The sequence below is a fragment of the Triticum aestivum genome, chromosome 3B (assembly GCF_018294505.1).
Source record: "Triticum aestivum cultivar Chinese Spring chromosome 3B, IWGSC CS RefSeq v2.1, whole genome shotgun sequence".
Lineage (NCBI taxonomy): Eukaryota > Viridiplantae > Streptophyta > Magnoliopsida > Poales > Poaceae > Triticum > Triticum aestivum.
Window position 1 is genome coordinate 112,998,667 of NC_057801.1, and position 19,726 is coordinate 113,018,392.

The following is a 19,726-nucleotide window of genomic DNA, read 5'->3' on the forward strand; positions in this document are numbered from 1 at the left end:
AAAAGAAACGTTGTGGCACACGTGTTGTACGTGTGCATTGACTTGGATTTAGCTGCGCACAGGAGGGTGAGCCACGAGCGCGCGAGTTCCTGACATTGTCGGGACGGGCCCATGTGATATGTGCTTCAGACAAGCGCTTCCTCCAACTCACTTTAACCGGGGGTATGCGCTTCCTTGAGACCTCCTGTTTGACACCGATTGGAACCAGGCGACACCTGAAGCGAGCGCCAAATGGGTAGGCCCAATTCAGATGATCTCCGCCTGAGCGATTTTTTATAACAACAGATAGTTGGATATTTTTCTCTTTGATTCTTCCCTCTCGGTATTTTCTCAAAAATAATATTCAATGCGTGTTTTTAAAAAGTTTTGCGTGTATTATAAATGTTTAGTATATATAGAAAAAAAAGTTCACTTTACATTACAAAAGAGTTCACTTTGTATAAAAATGTTTAGTATATATAACAAAGTATTAACATATATTTCAAAATAGTTCAGTCTACAATAAAAAATCATTTGTATTAAAATTTGTTCATCGAACAAATAAACGGAATTGGTATAAATATGAATTCAGTTTCTTTTATGTTTGGCATGAACGTAGGAACTACCATTCAATGGCAACTACAAATCTAGGCGCACGAGATGACATGACATTCATGCCCGAGGCATTCGCCCGCTGCATAGTCAAGCATGAGCGTCTGGCTTTCCCCGATCGATCACATGTTCATATCAACTAGATGACCGGTTGTGCCAGTGGCGCAAAGGCCAAGAGTAAGCCATGTATTAAAAGAGTGTACATTAATATTATTCGGGCACATGTTGAAACATATGAAAAAAATGTTCACATACTATAAGTACAAGCGATGCAATACCCATATAATGTTCAAGGACATATCAGTATTAACAGAACCGTTAATTAGTCAGACACAAATCCATACCCGAGAAGCACATTGCACATGGTTGAAACTTTTAAGCCTCACATTCCCAAGCAATCTTAAGGAGGGCCAACAGAATTGAAATCACTGATGCAAAGTATCAGCAGTTCGTAATATGTATACACATAACTTCTTTATTGTAGTCATATGATGATGAAATCAGTACATAAATCAGCACCAAGGATAGCCGATCAGACTACCAAACAATCTGCATCCCACTGAACAACACTATTATGCAGGACTCATTTTAAAAGGCCCTCAGTTCTAATTTCTATAAGAGCTTGAAGCTTTGGAGCCAAGGCTATGAACCTTCAAATCCAACCAAACATCTTACCATGCAAACACGGTAAAATGGGAAAGAAAGACTCTAAATGCAACACACCAAAAGCGAAAGAAAATGTTGAATGACCTGGGCGTGAGGAGTTGTGCCGGTGACCTGGCGACGCCGAGCAGCGCGTGGATGTGGACCAGCCTGATGACGGTGGTGGCGGCGTCCTCCTCATCGACCTTCAACAGCTCGCCAGAGTCTGCAATGCTCATACTTTGCATCGAATAAACCCATCTCACTAAGAACGGGAATGAGCATCGCCTTTGGCATGCTCTGCCTTTGGCATGATCTTGGTAGCATCCGCTTCCTACAATAGAACATGCAAAGAGAACATAATGAGGATAATATTATGCATCCACGACTCTGCACAAAAAACTCAGCAAGGAAGCAGCTTTTATTACTCTACCTCCAGTTCTCTAGCTTTCAATATTAAAGGAAAAAAGCAATTCCCATTAATTGTATACCACATAGCTAAACCCCATATTACAATACACAAAACAGAGCAAAACCTCTTCATAATTCAATTAAAATGAGGCCATATGCATCATGATTAAAGTTGCTCCCTGTATTGTATATACAACCATGATTCAAAGTGCTCCTTGTACTGTATATACAACTATATCATTTATAGGCCATGCATATACAACTTAAGAAAACATAAATACAGAGCTGCATATGCATCTGCATATAACAAAGCAGGTAATCAAATCTACAAATATTACAATAGCAATTGTGGCAGCAAAAAAAGTGTAATTGGACATCACCATTTAACAATTAAGGCTATAAAATAAAAGATGATTGTGCAGATAGCAAAGAAAGATTCAACATTATTGTGTCACTGACAAATGTTTCAGGTAGCAGCAAATCAACATATCTGTTGCTAATAGAAACAGAATCCGGATCTCCTTTAGGGAGGAGCACATATAGAGAAGAACAGGTAGCAGCAAATCAACATATCTGTTGCTAATAGAAACAGAATCCGGATCTCCTTTAGGGAGGAGCACATATAGAGAAGAGAAGGAGGAGGTGTTCGTCACCAGATGATCATTTTGCTCGGAGACAAAGATGAGGAACTGGACCCAGCCGATAGGTCGTTCTTGGTTTCCATGTCTAGTTGGGTTAATTCAGAATCTGTTTAGATCTTTTCTACACTACCGCCATGTTGTGCTATAAGCCAAAACCAGATAACCAGGTCAAAATCCTAGCTGGTGACTTTAACGTTCTGCAAATTAGGTCCAAATAGCATGAATAAGAAAATGCCTAACCAGGTCAAAAAGCCAAATTCGGTCCAAATAGCATGAATCCACAAGCACCATGCATATCCACTTTGAACAATGGGGTAACCTGATCAAACAAACTGCAGGGAAGGGCTTACAATCTGGCCTGATTGGTGTCACCAGAAAAATTACTAAGTAATCCTTCGATTCGTCAAGGCGGTGAAGTGGTACAGTCTCAGTTGAGCCAGTCATCTCCAGATCAACAACCTGACAAAAAGTTGACGCCCATTTTTCAAAACCGTGACAAGTTATGTGGCATGATCTATGTTGAGGATAGTTTCAATTTCTAATCCAACTGTACGGAGATACCTATGCAAATCATACTTCTTAGAAAGGCATACGATTCACAAAAATATGCAAACTACCATGAGAAATAAGTGATATATTCCTCATATCTCTGGTCAAGCCATTGTGGCCAAAAAAATGCAGGTCGGAAACAAAAATAATAAATCTTGCATGTTTGTCAACAAACACCTTTCAAAATTCCGAGATCACATATACGACATATCTACCGGACCCTTGATCAAAGTAAAATTCCTTATTACCTTAGCTATTATTCAATGGTGCGGTGGACAATTATGAAACACAAGCACATTGCATACCTAACAAGCATAAACCAAACCGTGGATAATAAGCGCATAAATCCACTTTTCAACGCTACATCTTATCATTTTCTATTTGGTAAAAAATATCCTATTTGTAATTAGTCAGTTTGTGCTTGTCTCAAAATTATCGAAACATGATATATGCAATGGAAAATGATATGTTTTAACAAGGCCCTCCTGGAAGCGTGTGCTATATAACCGATGTGTCTATGTTGAGCATACCTCAATTTGGTCCTGCAGCACCCACTTTGATGTAGTCTACAGCAATACGCAGCATGTCTGAAGTATTTGTTTGCTGCATATTCAAGAAGAAACTTATTAATATGTCTGTATTGCACGACTTCTCCTAGAGAATAGCTGAACAAATGCGATTCTGAAATCTGAAGTAACTAAGGTCTGAGTCATCAACAACTACAAAGGTTCTGAATTTCCGTGGGCAACACTTCCCACTTTTGATTAGATCGTCAGTTTTAGTACTTTAGTAGTTAGTTTATATCGCTAAATATGTAGGCATGTAGTCGTCAGTTTTAGTACTTTAGAGAATACGATCTTCTGCAATTCATGGTGAAAATCTCGTCTCTATGTGGTGACAGAATTGACAGTGTGCATCAATTCAACTGATTTAGTTACCTTGTCCATGTTGGGCACGAGGTGTTGCAGCCTCCTTAGCAGCCTCTTGCTAATCCTTGTTCTTCTTTCCTAAACAGCATAAGCAAGAAAAATATTCAGTATAAACATATGGCACGAAGACGAACACCAAAAATGCTGCACGAAACTAACTGAAGAAAATATATGAGGGAGTAGAACATTTAATGTATGACCTACTAAGTAAACCTATAAAAATAAAGCCAAGGTGCCGATGGCAGATATACCACCATGGTCACATGAGGGAGTAGAGAAAGAAACCTCACAAAAGTGCCGTTCCTTCATACTTAAGGTCAATTTCTAGCTTCGTCTTTGTACTGCATATGAGGGAGTAGAGAAACAAAACTTACAAAAGTGACGTTCCTTCAGACTTAAGATCAATTTCTAGCCTCGTCTTTGTACTGCATATGAAACTCGAGTGGTGCTTTGGCTGTGGACCCTGCAACATCAAGTAGTATGTGAACAAATTAAGTGATCGGATCTAAAAATCATCATGAAAAAAAAAATCTGAGCACCAACATGCTCGAGCTACAGAAACAAAATTCTTCACCAACAATGGTTGATCTATAAAGAAATTAGCTCCAATCTGACATCGATCAATTTGATGAGAATATCGACTATATTAAAGCTAAACTATTCAAAAGATAAATTTACACAGTCTATATACGAAGCGTGAGGTCAACCAACAAAAAAATGGAAGGCAGCCAGTACCTAACCCTTGACAAGTGGAAACAAATGAACAAACCCTGGTACTGTGTATAGTTTGTTAGCACAAGTTCATAAAAAATTAGCACTGAGCTTTTTTATATATACCAAAATAAGTGAACAGTATAGTTTGTTAATAGCTTGGTACTGTGTACAGTATAGTCTGTTCCAGGTACAGAGCACAGTTTGTTAGCTAGTTTGATAACCCAGGTACAGCGCTCAGTCTCCTTACAGTTAGTCATGAGAAAACTGCTGATTTCTTTGTCTGCTTATGGCTGAATCCTAGGAGGGAAACGCTAAAGAAATTGGTAGTGACTTTGGAATCAGTGACAATTTTTCTGAAAAATAAACATTTTCTTAAATGACAAATATATGATATATGTTATTAAGTTTTTTTAAATACACAATGAATATTTTAAAGACACAACACTTTCACAGCTAGGGGGTCAAGAAACAGACTGAACTCCACATATACATTAGATGAAACAGTGAACACATTGCCGTCTGAATCATTTTCATCTTTGATATGGCCTCAAACAACATATACACTACGCAGAAGAGAGGAACATGCAATTCAATATTAACAAATCATAGTTGAATGCATGCGGTTCATACTTCATACTGCATGAAACCAAAATATACAGAACAACTGACCTTTATCACAAAACTTGCATTCCTGTCAGAGAGCACAATAGTGACCAAATTTATAAGAGGTACATTGGTACTTCAGTTTTGCTCTTTACTTGGATCAATTCACTTGGATCAATTTGCTCTTTAACAAACTGCCAAACTTCAAAAGCCAATGGTTGCCAGGTTCCGGATTATCAGTATTTATAGGAGCACCATGTTCTACTGAATTTTCAGCATTGTACCTAAGAATCAAGATAACAAAGTTGTAAATATTCAGGCCACGTGCATTATTCAGATGCGGCTCATTTGGTGGAAGGATACCTTCTAGAACTTCTGGGCAAAGACCGGGCTAGTCCATACAGAGTGTCGGAGTCGAGAAGCCAACCACTGCCACAAAGTTTGGTGAAATCAAAGGAAGAAGAATCCAGCGAAACAACACACTTTTTCTTAGTTCTTCCTTCCTGCCAGCACACAAACAGGGTGCAATCGCAAAGCCCAACCTCATGTAGCTTGTCAACACATTATTCTGCGTCCATTCATTCAAGGGGAGGCAAGTTGAGAGAGCAAAACACAGTGCAGAAGCTCGTACTTGCGGAGCAGCAGCACCATCCCAACCAAACCATCACCTCGCGCGTCTTGAGCTTGAGGCATGAAACGGAAACATGAGCACAACAAAATTAACCAATGCAATGCGTACAAATGGGGCACCCAACCCTGCTGCTGCTCATCTCTGTTTATTCAGACCGGCCTAACTCTATCTTGAGCATTGCCGCTGCTGAACCTGCACATGAAAAAGCAGACAAATATTGTTATTCTTGTGCTGCCTAATGCCAATAGATCCGACCAATCTACAACTTAGTGTGTAAATTATGAAAAAAATACAGGGAATGATGGGGGCAGAAGGTTGCAACCGGCCTGGAGATGGACACCATGCCACCACTGAAACTGAGTGTAGGAATCAACTGCAACCCAAACACTATGTGCACAATTAGAAGAAAAAAAAGGAAGTATGAGCTCAGTTCACCATGGGAAGATGAGGAAAGGAGGAAGAAAGAGCTCACGGCTGTGTTGCATCTCTCCTCCATGAACTGGCAACCGTCCTTGACCACTCCCCCTCTGCACGCAGCCACCGGGGTGGGGACCCTGCTGCCCTCACTGCAGCAACCGCTCCTCAACCTGCAGCCGATCTGGAATCATGGCGTGCGGCATCGGATGGTGGCGACCCTGAAGATGGAGAGCTCAGGAAGGTCGATGGAGAGGGAGGGTGGAGGCCATGGCAGAGGCAAGGACGCCGGGGAGGGGGCAGGGAAAAGGGGGGCGCGAGAGAAGCGGCGGGGGCGAGGCACGACCTCCGTCGCGCCACCATGACCACGGCCTTCTCCTCCTCACGCATCTGCCCCTACCACCATGACTCTCTCCGTACCCGGATCTCGTGGAGGATGCATCTGGAGAGGGACACCGGCTGGGGGGGAGCGGCCGGCGAGGCTCTGGCCCGGGTCAGAGAGGGAAGCAGGGACGACGTCGAGGGAAGAGGAGAGGAGGAGACGAGCGGGAAGAGGAGGGGCGGCGTGGGGGAGAGGAGGGGACGAGCGGGGAGAGAGGAGGCGGTTGAGGGGGAGGCGAATGGGACGGGAGGCGGCGGCGAGGGTTTCTCCACGGCAGCGTTTCTGATTTATACCCTGCACATGAAAAGACTAAAATGCCCCGGGCGGGGCACAGTATTTACAAGCGGTGGCATGAGTACTATTCATGGCGATCAGAGGCGACGTGGCTACCTTCATCCTGCCTAGCTGACCTGGCCAAACGGGCCGGCCCGGCACGGCACGGCACGGCCTGTGCTAATCGTGCCTGGCCCGGCACGGCCCGCCATGGCACGTTTAATAGTCGGGCCGTGCCGTGCCGGCCCACGGGCGCTACTCCTTGGCCCAGGCACGGCCTGATTAATAAACGGGCCGGCCCGATGGCCCGTTTAGCACGCTGGGCTGCACATTTTCAGCCTGCTGGGCTGGTTTTTAGGCCTGTTGGGCTGTATTTTAGGTATATATATATATAACTAAAAAATATAAAAAAAATTAAACGGGCCGTGCCATGCCGGCCCGCGTGCCCAGGCTCCAGGCCCAGGCACGGCCCAAGGCGTGCCGCGTGCCGGGCACGACCCGTTTAGCCCGTGTCGTGCCTGGCCCATGGCGGACCGTGCCGGCGTGCTCGCGGGCCGGCCTGTTTAGCCCGGCCCGTTTGGCCAGCTATACTGCCTAGCACTTCTTGAGGCTTTATATGTTCAATACACAACACAACTAGACCACAATCCTTTTGTCCTAATTTTTGCGATATTTATATTATAAATCTAGGTTCACATGCATGACAAACTTTCATATTGTTTTGCCATGCCACCTTAACTTTGTTGTAATACATATATAGTCATGCCATGGAAAAGTATTTTTATTAATATGTTTCTGCTATCAAATCTTATTTTCGATTAGAACTTTATTCATTGCATGGCAATTTTACTTGCTTTTTAACTGTGAACTAGCCATGGCGCAAATTCTGTTGTTTTTACGAGTGGACATATAGAGCAAAAATCAATAAATTTATGACACATTTACTATGTTTTATTCATTCTCCACTAAACCTATGGAATGAAAAATTATAAATTAGGCATGCCACCTTTACTATGTTACTATTTGGCATCGTGTGCACTACTAACATGGCAAAACTTATACTTATGCGTTTTGTCCTAAATTTGACATGGCAAATCTACCATTTTTTTTCCTAAAAACTTGCCCATATGACCTCTTGTCACATTTTTTGTGCAATTGCCATGACATATACAACAATTTTTGGTACTTTTGCCATGTCACTTTGTACTGCTTTTTTTGTCATCTTTGTGTACTACTCACATGGCAAAACTTATAATTTTTCCCTCCACAATTGCCATGTCAATCAAGTTGCCGTGTTTTCTCTAAATTTCATATTTCTGAGAGAATTTTTTTCCTAATTTTCCATGTTCACATGAGTAAGTGAGCATGGCAATATTATTATTTCGACCATGGCAATTGTTTTCATTAGACCTTTGGTAGTTTTATTGTAGGTAGCATGAGAATTTTATTAATTAGACCATGGTAGTTTTATTGTATGTAGCATGACACTTTATTTAGTTAGACCATGGCAATTAATTAATTACACCATGGTAGTTTTACTGTAGTTAGCATGACACATTATTAGTTAGACAATGGCATTTTTACCATGTGTGTATACGTGGAAATGACTACTTCCACGACAAATTACTTTTTCATTTTCCATGTCATTTTTTTCTTGCCATGTCTTTGTTTTTTGTACTACACCGTGACTTTTTTTTGCCATTTCGCAGTTATAATGGATATTTCCTTTTGTAGGTATTTTGTGTGTCGTAGTTTTAACAAATACAATATGGCAAATGTATCAGCTAGTACATTGCATTTTTTTATATTTTTCTGCTAACTATATTTTTAACACGTAAATTCTGGATTTCTATAGCAATTTTACTCTAAAGATTTTTTTCCAGATTTTTGTGTCGTTTCTGTTCCAAAAAGTCATGTTTAGTACATACTCCCTCCGTCCCAAAATAAGTGACTCAAAAGTGATTCAACTTTATACTAAAATTAGTACAAAGTTGAGTCATTTTTGAATCACTTATTTTGAAACGGAGGGAGTAGTTTTTTCATCTCCTGAGATAATGTTCAGTACGGCCTGTTCCGTGTGGTTAGTGCTAGCACGGCCCGGAGACAAGCTTCCGACTCGCCGAAGTACCTTGCAGTCGTGTGAGCGCATGGCCCGGCCCAGTGCGCGGGAGGCACTACTCGTTTATTACTGTTCCTTTTTTTCAGGTTTTTTGTTTTAGTTTTTTAATTTCTATTTTTTACTTTGTTTACACCCCCAAATATTCTGAACATATATATTACAAAAAAAATCAACTTTACATAATGTTTTCAAATTTTTAATCATGCATTTGAATTTTTTTAAATATATATAGGAAATGTTTCTAGTGTATAGGAAAAATGTATACAAGAAAATATATAATATGTGTGAAAAAAGTTCATTGTGTAAATTAAAACTGTTAACCAAGCAATTGAAACAAATACATTAAACAATTATTTTAAAAATGTCAATCAAGTATTTGAAAAATGTTAAATGTGTATAGAAAGAATGTTGACCATGTATTAAAAAACATCTTAATATTATATTTCAAAAATGTTAACCAAGCGTTTGAGAAAATGTTAAATGTGTATAGAAACAATGTTGACCATGTATTTTAAAATTTTAATATAGTATTGAAAAAATGTTAATCAAGCATTTGAAAAAATATTGAATGTGCATAGAAAAAATGTTGACCATGTATTCAAAAACCATTAATCTTGTATTAGAATGGTGTTTAAAATGGGTATAGGAAAAATGTTGACCATGTATTAAAAAATGTTAATCTTGTATTAAAAAAATGAGAAACGTGTATTGGAAAAATGTATTAAATATATACAAAAAATATACAACGTGTATGGAAGACATCAGACATAAAAAATATAGATCTTTCCAGCGCCGTTTTCCGGCGGCTCTCCTCCGCCGGCGACCTCTTGGTCGTCGGTCATGAGGGGGGTCGCCGGATCCCGTGTTTGCGGATCGTTTTTCTTTAGGTTTACAGCCCTAATAGCTTAGGTTTTTAGATCGTCCGACGTCTTGGCTTCAACGGTGGCGACGGCGATGCTGAATAAAGAAGCTCCAGGTTCTTCTCCAACGAGGTGATCGTCTCTTTGCTCGGTGATGGATTTGGGAACTAGTCTGTTCAAGCAGGGATATCGTGGCGGCGACGGCATCCTTGTGGTGGACTTGTGTCCTCGGGCTCCGCCGTTGCGACGACGTCTACTCCATCGTCGGCGCGGAGCTTGGGAGGTAGTTCGGGAGCAGATGCAGATTGTGATCTGCATCGACGACATCTGGAAGACAGAACGTGTGCTGGGTTCGTGGTTGATGGGTGGCAGGTATGGTTTCCTACTTCGGCGTCTTAGTCATTGTGGGGTCTCAGATCTGGAGTTCGATAGCGTGTCCGGGGTGTTGCCCCGGTCTGATTTGTTCAACGGCAATGACTTCATCTTTGGTGAGCCACCTTGGAGGTCCGTAAAGCTGCATATCAGCGATGGAGCCGCGTCGAGCTCGGGTGAGGAGGTGATCCGTCATTTTTTTTCTTTGGTGGCTGCTGTGGTGGTGCCGGAGGCAAGTGATGGACGTTGGTGTCAAGCTTAACAATGTTCTGCTATCTTTTCAGTTTTGTCATGTCGGTCTTTACGTGACTTGTAATTTGATCTTTATGACATGAATGAGACACGTATTACCATGCAAAAAAAAAGACATAAAAAATATAGGTATTCAGAAAATGCTAATCATGTATTTCAGAAAAACGTGTATATGTAGTAAAAAAATTAAACGTGTATATATAAAATGTTTCTAATATACACAAATATTTTTGGATTTTTACTAAAAAGTGAACATGTGTTGAACAAAAAAGGAAACCGATGAAATTTAACAAAAAACAAAGAAAATAAAATAAAACCAAAGGGAAAAACAGATAAAGCAAAAGAAAAGAAAATGGAAACCAAAATAAAATGGTACAAAAGAATAAAAACAGATAAAACCGAGAGTGAAACAAAGACAAACAAATAGAATGTTGATTATATATTTGGAAAATGTTAAAGATATATACAAAAAATGTTCGTGATGTTCATGAAAAATATACAAATACGTTTGCAAAATGTATACATGTGTTGAATAAAAGAGAAACATGAAGGTAGATGGTGAAAACAGAAAAAGGAAGAAAGAAACAAAAAAAACAATGAAAATATAAATAAGAAGCAAAAAACTGTAGAAAGGAAGAAAAGAAAAGAAACCAGTGAAAACAGAGAAAGAAACAAATATAAATTTAAAATATAAATAAATAAATGAAAATCAGTAAAAACTCAGAAAAAGGAACAAAACCAGTTAAAAAAAGAAGAGCGTAAAACTGAAGAAAACTAGTGAAGAAATCGAAAAATCCCGAAGAAGAAACAATGAACCAAAAGGAAAAATAATAATAGTAGCGAATACGACCAGCGAACGAATGAACAAATGTGCGCTCAAAGAATGGGCCGGCCCTGTACGGTATGCATGTAGGAAAGTCTTCAGACGAGACGAAACATAGCCTCCCGCGAGATATAGATCTCGCAGGCCTTGGGTAGGGGTCGCGTAAGGATCGGTCGAGAACAAATGTTTCTTTTTCGTTGGGCTCGTTTGTGCTGATGGAGCCCTCGGAACGGGGACCTACTCGGCGCTTCAGGCGCCAGGGAAGCTTCCTACGTTACGTTCATTTACACCTTACGTTCACCAATTGAGCAACCTGCTACTACTCACCATGAGAAGCGTGAAAAATACTTAAGAGCAACATGTAGCTGCGCTGTAGCAAAGTATGGAAGTTATTTCAAAAAATGTTCACGAACATTCAGAAAATTTAAGATTTCCTTTTCAAAAGGAAAAAAGTTCACGAATTCAAAAGTAGTTCATCAATTTACAAAAACAGTTCATCTATAAAATGAAAAAGTTCATCGATTTTAAAAAAGGTTCATCAAATTTGGAAAAGGTTCATCCAGATTGAAAGAAAAAATCATCAAATTTGAAAAAAATTCATTCATTTTTTAATAAAAGGTCATCGAATTTCAGAAAAGTTCACTGGATTTGAAAGAAGTTCATCGAAATTGAAAAAAGTTCATGGATTTTCAAATAAATCCACAATTTTAAAAAAGTTCATCGAATTTTAAAAAAAGTTCATTGAATTGAGTTAAAAAATCATCAATTTTGAGAAAAAAGTTCATCGATTTGAAGAAAGTTCACGAGTTATAAAGAAATCATCAAACCATGAAGAAAAAAAACAGAAAAAAAAGAAGGAATAAGAAAAGAAGGAAGAAGATGTTATATATCATACAGGGCATGTTTGCGTGTTGGTTATCGTCGCTTAGCTTGAAACTTGAGGTCCCTAGTTCGATCCCCCGTATGTCATTCGTTCGCTACACCCAGCCTCCAACATCTGACTTCGGGTCTTATTGGGGTCCTAATAAAAAAGCTAGAAGAAAAAATTAAACTAAAAGGAAAAGAAATAGAATAAAAAATGCCTGGAAAAAAATGGAAAAATGGAAGAAGAAAAAAACGGCGAACTAAATTGTGAAAGCCTCAAACTGCAAGCGTAAGGCTCACCTAGTTGAAGCACGGGATTTGCCCTACTCCTAAGAGAAGTAATTTGTCATCATGTTTCGAGGTCTCAACAAAAGAGCGTGGAACTCAAAATGAGGTTCAAGTTTTCTTAAAGGCATAATATAAAAGAATGCTTGTTCAATTAACATCCCTAATTAGGAAGGGGAATGGGAGTTTAGTATAGAGAGTTGTATTGAGATTAGACATGAGGTGAGTCGTTTTATTCCCAATTCCCTATTTGACGCATGATAGAAATTATGTGTGAGAATTTGAGGAGATTTGTATTCCCTTGTTTGGATCATGGGAATTTACGAGGGACTAGACTAGGAAAGTGAACATAAGTTATGATGAAGGGTTAATATTGACTCATAAAACTATTCCATCCCACCTCCCACCTGAAAGGATCAAGATGGACCTAGAGGGGGGGTGAATAGGTACAATTACAAAATTTAATTATTACTAAGCAATTTTAGACAATAATGCGGTATATGAAAGTGAGCCTAACAATTGCAAGAGTAGTACTAAGTGTTGAGCAAGTAACACGAGTATGAAAGGAAACCAACACAATATGAGATAAGTAAGTACTAAGAGACAAGTAACCACAAGTAGAGAGTTAGGGTTAGGAATAACCGCAACTCCGGGAGATGAGGATGTATGCCGATGTTCACTTCCTTGAAGGGAAGCTACGTCACCGTTAGAGAGGTGGATGTTACCACGAAGGCACACCAACGCCACAAAGGCTCACCTATTCTCCCTTTGAGACAACACCATGAAGGAGTTTCTCAACCACTAGTGGTAGACCATGGTGTGGTCTCCAAACCCTCACAAACTTTTCGGGGGTAATCACAATGGTTGATTCCTCACCGAATGACTCCTACCGCCTAGGAGTCTCCAACCTCCAAGAGTAACAAGATTCGAGGGAAAAGACTCAAGACTTGCTCAAACCATGATTTGCTTTGGTCACAAGAAGGAGAGGGAGAAGATCTTTCTTTTGATTGGAACAACTCTTCAAAACTCTCAAGAATCAAGCCGGGATCTAGGATTTAGTGTATGAGCAAGAGAGGGGGAGCACTGGTGTTCTTGAGGCGTGTTTGTGTGAGCTGTTCAACCTTATCTCAAAGAGGTAAGGGACTATTTATACCATGTCCAGAATTGAGCCGTTTGGACAAAAGTTGACCAGCCCGAATGATCTGGGACACCACCCGGATGATTTGGACATTGTCCGGATTAATCTAGCTGAAGGACCGGATGCAGATGATAGTAGCAGAGCTGCGAGCAGCCCGGACAGACCGGAGGCCACCCCGGACGATCCGGACATGTCCCGGATGATCCGGATGTCTGGACAGACGATCCGGCTACAACATCTGGTTTTTGTGAAAAACAGGGGCACGATTACCAGGATGATCCGGAACAGGATCCGGACGATCCAGGGCACAACCCGGATGATCCGGAAGAACGTCCAGACGATCCGGCTTCAGCCACACCGTTCTGTGATGAAGCATGCCTATTATCCGGATGATCTGGGTGAAGCCCGGATGATCTAGCGAGCCGTCCAGATGATCAGGCTAGGAGAATTTGTAGGTTTTGGCTAAGGGGTTTTGCTAGGGATTTTGGTCTATTGTGAAAAATTGTTTGTGAGACACCATGTGAGCAAGTATTGAACCTACACCTCGGATCCCCTCTTAATAGTGCGGGATTCCTATTACTCAAAAAATAGAAAAGAGCACAATACTTCATCTTTGTTTGCTCCTTTCCTCATTGATAATTTGCTTGAGTAAAATCTCATATGATGTGATCATGATGCTCATTAAAGAAAACCAGAGGACTGACGACATGTGTATATACTTAGCAAACAAGGTTAGTCCCCTATATGTAGATTTGTCATGAATATCAAAAAATTTCTTTAAGAGCAAGATTGCACTTTCAATCTCCCCCTTTTTTGGTAGTTGATGACAAACTACATATAGCACTCAACAAGTAAAATGTGATGCGAATAATTCTAGGAGAGTAGTCCGATATGTGTTTTAGGAAGAGCTCCCCCTTAATGTATGCATAGGGATGTGTTTTAAGGAGAGCTCCCCCTTAATGTATGCATGGAATAAAGTGATAAAAATACAAAATCATGCACATATGGAGTGGATGCCCTCGTTCGGAATATAGTGTTGTAACAGTAGTGCAGACATACACCACTAAAATCAACATAAGCAATGATAAGCAACGAATGAAGACATCATACTTAAGCACTTGCATGTTGACATAGACTCATAACTCATAAACTCGCACAAGGTATCATAACACATGACCAAAGTACCATAGTACCATTACAATAATAATAATGAGTCCACTTAACTAGAGCTCTAAGCAAAGCAGACACACACTCAAACTCCTAAGAATTACATCTCCCCCTTGACAGCAAGTACCGAAAAAGGGGAAGATGGCCGAGAAGGTAGGAGGATCACGCAACATCCTCATCATCAGCGGCATTATCACTCAGATCAGCAGGTGCAAGGAAGAACTCGAGAAAATCAGTGGCAGAAGGAAAGTCGACCTCCAGAAGAGGAAGACGATCAGGAATAGGCTCATCAGACTTGATAGGACTGCTAGGACACGCATGAAGGCGAGCCCTAAGAGCATTTGCCTCAGAGATGCGGCGAACCTCCTCGGTAGCAATGTGAGTAGCGGTGTAGCGGCAGGTGTCAAAGATGGCTTTATGGGACTTCCCAATAAAGCGAGCAAGGCGGTCAAACGGCTTGATGAAAGGTTTGGTGTGGCGAGAAGAGCTCTCACCACACAAAGGAGCAGGAGCCTTGCCCCTAGAAGTGTCATCACGCGGAGTCCGCATGGAGTGAATGCTGGTCTTGTTGATGGGGCAAGAGAAGACAGAGTCAATGACGGTCTGAATGAAAGGAGCATGTGGCAGAGTACGAACCTTCAGACAACTAGCCATGCGAATCTCATGCCAAAGGAAATCTGCCATGTTAATGGGACGAGTGGGATTCTTCCATGAGTAGTACATCAAGTCAATGTTGTAGGCCCGAACCATCCCACGATCCCCTTTCTTGGGAGCAATGGAGTTTAGGATACACTGAAAAAGCCATCGGTATTTGAGACGGAAGATACTGACATCATTAAGCTCCTTGATTTGCTGCACTGTGGATAGCTAAGTGGTAGGCATGGTGAGACAGCGACAAGCACTGATGGGCATAGCCTCAAACTTGGGATTCACCTCATGGATCCGAAAAAGAGCGGCCTCAGATCCAGGCATGCCCAAGGTAGCATCAAACTACTCAAAAGAGACAGTGAACTGAGAATGGTGAGTCATCTAAGTGATAGAACGATCTGGATGGAAGAAACACGTGGCATAGAATTGCCGAATGGCAGCCTCATTCCAATCACAGTGGAGAGTCATAGCACAACGCAGCCCCAGGCCCTCAATCTTCTCTAACACACCATCGAACTTGGTTGGATTTTTCTCAATGTAATCCAAGTTCACATAATGCTGAGGAGAGAACCCTAAATGAGCAATGACAGATTGATAGATGTCCTGTTGAACCAAGGTGCGAAACCGAGGATCGGTTGCATTTGCCGGGGCGGCAAATTGGTTGACCTCACTCCTTAAAGCAACATACTCAGAGGGATCCATGGACAGATAGCTGATAATACGATGACCACGGTTGGTGGGGTTGGCCATGGACAAAATGAGACCAGTAGGTGCGGCAGACTGCGAGCTTGAGGCAGAAACCGCTTTCTTCTTCTTGGCTTTGGTCGTGGGCCGAACCAGCACGAGCTCTTCCTCATGGAGTTCGTCCTCGTAGTCAGGGTCGTCCTGCCCGGCATAGGACGGATGAGCACGACCCGACGCTTTCTTGAGTGGACGAGCAGCTTCGTCGGAGTCTGTTGATGCTTGGCGATGTGGTTCTGTGCACATGCGTGGGAACGGAAAAAAGGAGGGAGCCAACTAGATGATTAACTGACCCTAGATGAGTAATAGGGGAAAAACAAGGAGAGAACCAGGTGAGATACCACGAGAGGGGCCCGAGGATGTCAACTTGAAGCTCCGGCCAGTACCACCACGACCGACCACCATGGCGGAGTTGGGGACAGAGGCCGAGATTGGAGAGGATCCAATCGGCCCCGGGGGAAATGACACGAGGAGGGAGTACATCGAGGCAACGACAGCTCGTAGGGGCGAAATCAGCTCAGTTGGACGGCCGGACGGGCGGGACGACCCGATGAGCAGCCGCCGGCGGCGGAGGCAAGAGGATGGGGTCGAGGGGGAGAAAACAGGGGAATAACCCCCTGTGCCCACTTGGCCCGATATGTTACTGGGCAGGGCAAAGACCCACCCGGATGTCCGGAAGGCGCCCCGGACGATCCGGGGCAGGTCCAGATGTCCGGGTATGGACCCGGATATCCGGGCAGACAGAACCCGGACGTCCGGATGGACATCCGGATGATTTGGCCAGCCAGAGAGCTGAGAGCTAGTTCTGATGTTATATATATATATATATATATATATATATATATATATAGCTTTATTCACAAACATAACTCAAACCCATATAATCTACCCCAAAAAAAGTTGTAGGCTAAGTCACCATGTTTGAATATACATAACTTGGGAGACCAAAAAATTTGAACTTTTGGACCCATGATTACTACTCCATCATGTTTAAGTACTATGGACACAAAATAAGTGTCATAGTGACTTTGAGAGTGTTGGTTCTATTTATGCATTACGTAGGGTGAGAGTACTCATGGATTGAATGTCTCCCCCTAAGAATATGCCTACATCAAGACAAGACATTATGAAAATGCATGCATGGGTACTAGATTTCACATAATGTTGTCAAGCTCCAAGATACCAAGTTCACGCCTAAGTCGACAAAACCTTGCTTCATCCAATGGTTTGGTGAAAATATCTGCAAGTTGCACATCTGTACCAACATGATCGATGTGAATATCACCCTTTTCCACATGATCTCTCAAGAAGTGATACCTAATATCAATGTACTTGGTGCGGAGATGATCCTTGGGGTTCTCAGCAATATTGATGGCACCTTCATTATCACATAGGAGAGGCACATGTCTATAAGTGATACCATAATCCTTCAAGGTTTGTCTCATCCATAGTAATTGAGTTGCACAACTACCGGCTGCAATGTATTCAGCTTCTGCGGTAGAGAGGGCAATACAATTTTGTTTCTTCGAGGACCAACTTACCAAGGAGCGACCAAGAAATTGACATGCACTGGAAGTGGACTTATGATCCACTTTGTCTCCAGCCCAATCCGCATCCGTGTACCCAATGAGATCAAACCTAGCATCCTTGGGGTACCATAGACCCAACTTTGGGGTGTGAACAAGGTATCTAGGAATATGCTTAACCGCCTTATGATGACTTTCCCTAGGGAAAGCTTGAAATCTAGCACACATGCATACACTAAACATGATGTCTGGTCTAGATGCACAAAGATAAAGAAATGAACCAATCATAGAGCGGTATTTAGATGGGTCGAAAGGGATACCGTTTGTGTCTTCAGTGAGTGTAATTTTGGTTGGCATGGGTGTCTTACATGGACTAGCATCGGACATACCAAACTTCTCTAGGATATATTTGAGGTATTTTGCTTGAGAAAAGAAAATTCCTTCTTGAAATCGTTGAATTTGAAATCCGAGGAAGAACTTCAAATCCGCATTGAGTGACATTTCAAAATTCTTGGTCATTGAAGCCGCAAACTTCTTGCACAAATGAATGTTAGGAGAACCAGAAATGATATCATCTACATAGATTTGGCATAAGATCAAATCACCCTTATCCCTCTTAGTAAAAAGAGTGGGATCGATCACCCCTCTCACAAAACCATCATCGAGTAGAAACTTCTTTAAATGATCATACCAAGCACGAGGTGCTTGTTTGAGGCCATACAAAGCCTTATGAAGTTTGTACACATAGTCTGTGTGATCGGGATCAATGAACCCAGGTGGTTGTGACACATATGCTTCTTCTTGTAGAGGACCGTTAAGGAAAGCACTCTTCACATCCATTTGATGTAATGTAAAGCCATTGAAAGCAGCATAAGCAAGTAAGATGCGAATGGATTCAAGACGGGCAACGGGGGCAAAGGTCTCACCAAAGTCCAAACCTTCAACTTGTGAGTACCCTTGTGCCACTAACCTTGCCTTGTTGCGGATGATTACACCATTCTCATCTTGTTTGTTCTTGAAAATCCATTTTGTTCCAATGACGTTGTTCTCGGTAGGTGGCCTCTTGACTAATGACCACACTTGGTTGCGTTCAAAACCGTTCAACTCTTCTTGCATAGCAACGAGCCAATCATTGTCCATCGATGCATCTTGTACCTTGAGGGGCTCAACACTAGACACAAACGAGAAGTGAGCACAAAAGTTTGTCAAATGTTTATGAGTGACTCTACCTTCCAATATGCCGGTGAGAATTTTGTCAACATCAACACGACCGACACTCGAGGCATGATGGAGGTAAGGGTTTCACAAGGTTCAACTTCATGTCCATCATCCACGTCCTCAACATATGGATAATCAATGTGTGGAGGAAGATCTTCTTGTTCATATTGCATTTGTTGAGGTTCATCATCAATGATTGGACTTTCTTGTTCTTGCCCTTGATGATGATCTTGTTCTTGAAGATTAGCATGAAGAGGAACTTGATCATCTTCTTCTACTTGGGCTAAGGGCATCGGTTGAGCAATAGGAGCTTGTGATGGTATGGGTGTTGAAGTAGTTTGATGATGTGTGAGACTTCCATCTTCTTCATCATCATCATGAGGTTCTTGCTCCATAGGAATAAGTGCACCAACACCCATGGTCAAAATGTCTTGAGAAGAATCTTCTTCACCTACATCACTTAGATCAACTTGCTCCCCACGGGAGCCATTAAATTCATCAAACACCACATCACAAGTTTCTACAACACATCCATTGGATTTGTTGTAGACTCTATAGGCATGAGAGTTTGATCCATAGCCAACAAATATACCCTCAATTGTTTTGGATTGAAATTTTCCTAACCGTTCTCTTTTGTTGAGGATGAAACATTTGCACCCAAATACACGAAAGTACTTGACATTTGGCTTGTTCCCAGTTAGAAGCCCATATGGAGCCTTTACCAATATAGTGCGGAGGAAGATCCGGTTTGATGCATGGCATGCGGTGTTGACAGCTTCGGCCCAAAAACTATGTGGTGACTTGTATTCATCCAACATGGACCTTGCCATCTCTACAAGTGTACGGTTCTTCCTTTCGGCTACACCATTTTGTTGAGGAGTGTATGGAGTTGAATATTGATGCTCAATCCCTTCATCACTAAGGAATTCTTCC

The 19,726-nt window shown here is 41.6% G+C and overlaps 1 protein-coding gene across 23 annotated transcripts; it reads right to left on the reverse strand.

Annotated features, from left to right (window-relative positions):
* Positions 1-1,007: 1,007 nt before the first annotated feature.
* On the reverse strand, positions 1,008-6,753 carry LOC123068899 (uncharacterized). Of its 23 annotated transcripts, none has more exons than XR_006432089.1 (8): positions 5,444-6,753; positions 5,147-5,364; positions 4,138-4,226; positions 3,773-3,841; positions 3,365-3,437; positions 2,636-2,744; positions 2,298-2,482; positions 1,008-1,567 (listed from the first exon to the last, which is right to left on the reverse strand). XR_006432089.1 is itself a non-coding variant. In XM_044491588.1 (7 exons), the coding sequence occupies exons 3-7, from the start codon at positions 5,625-5,627 to the stop codon at positions 3,808-3,810; spliced, it is 309 nt and encodes a 102-aa protein (XP_044347523.1). In that variant the 5' UTR covers positions 5,628-5,903; positions 6,034-6,084; positions 6,184-6,753; the 3' UTR covers positions 3,773-3,807. The 23 variants fall into 23 exon arrangements, 7 of the variants coding, with proteins under 7 accessions (XP_044347523.1, XP_044347522.1, XP_044347521.1 ...); XR_006432086.1 differs by having other exon boundaries at positions 2,605-2,744; XR_006432088.1 differs by having other exon boundaries at positions 2,298-2,427; positions 2,526-2,744.
* Between the last annotated feature and the right edge of the window lie 12,973 nt (positions 6,754-19,726).

Coding starts and splice junctions, on each gene's coding strand:
- LOC123068899 (XM_044491589.1), bottom strand. Junction 4,227..5,249: donor TAAAGAGCAAATTGATCCAA/GTGAATTGATCC, acceptor TTGATGTTGCAG/GGTCCACAGCCAAAGCACCA. Junction 3,842..4,137: donor TCTGAAGGAACGTCACTTTT/GTAAGTTTTGTT, acceptor TATGCTGTTTAG/GAAAGAAGAACAAGGATTAG.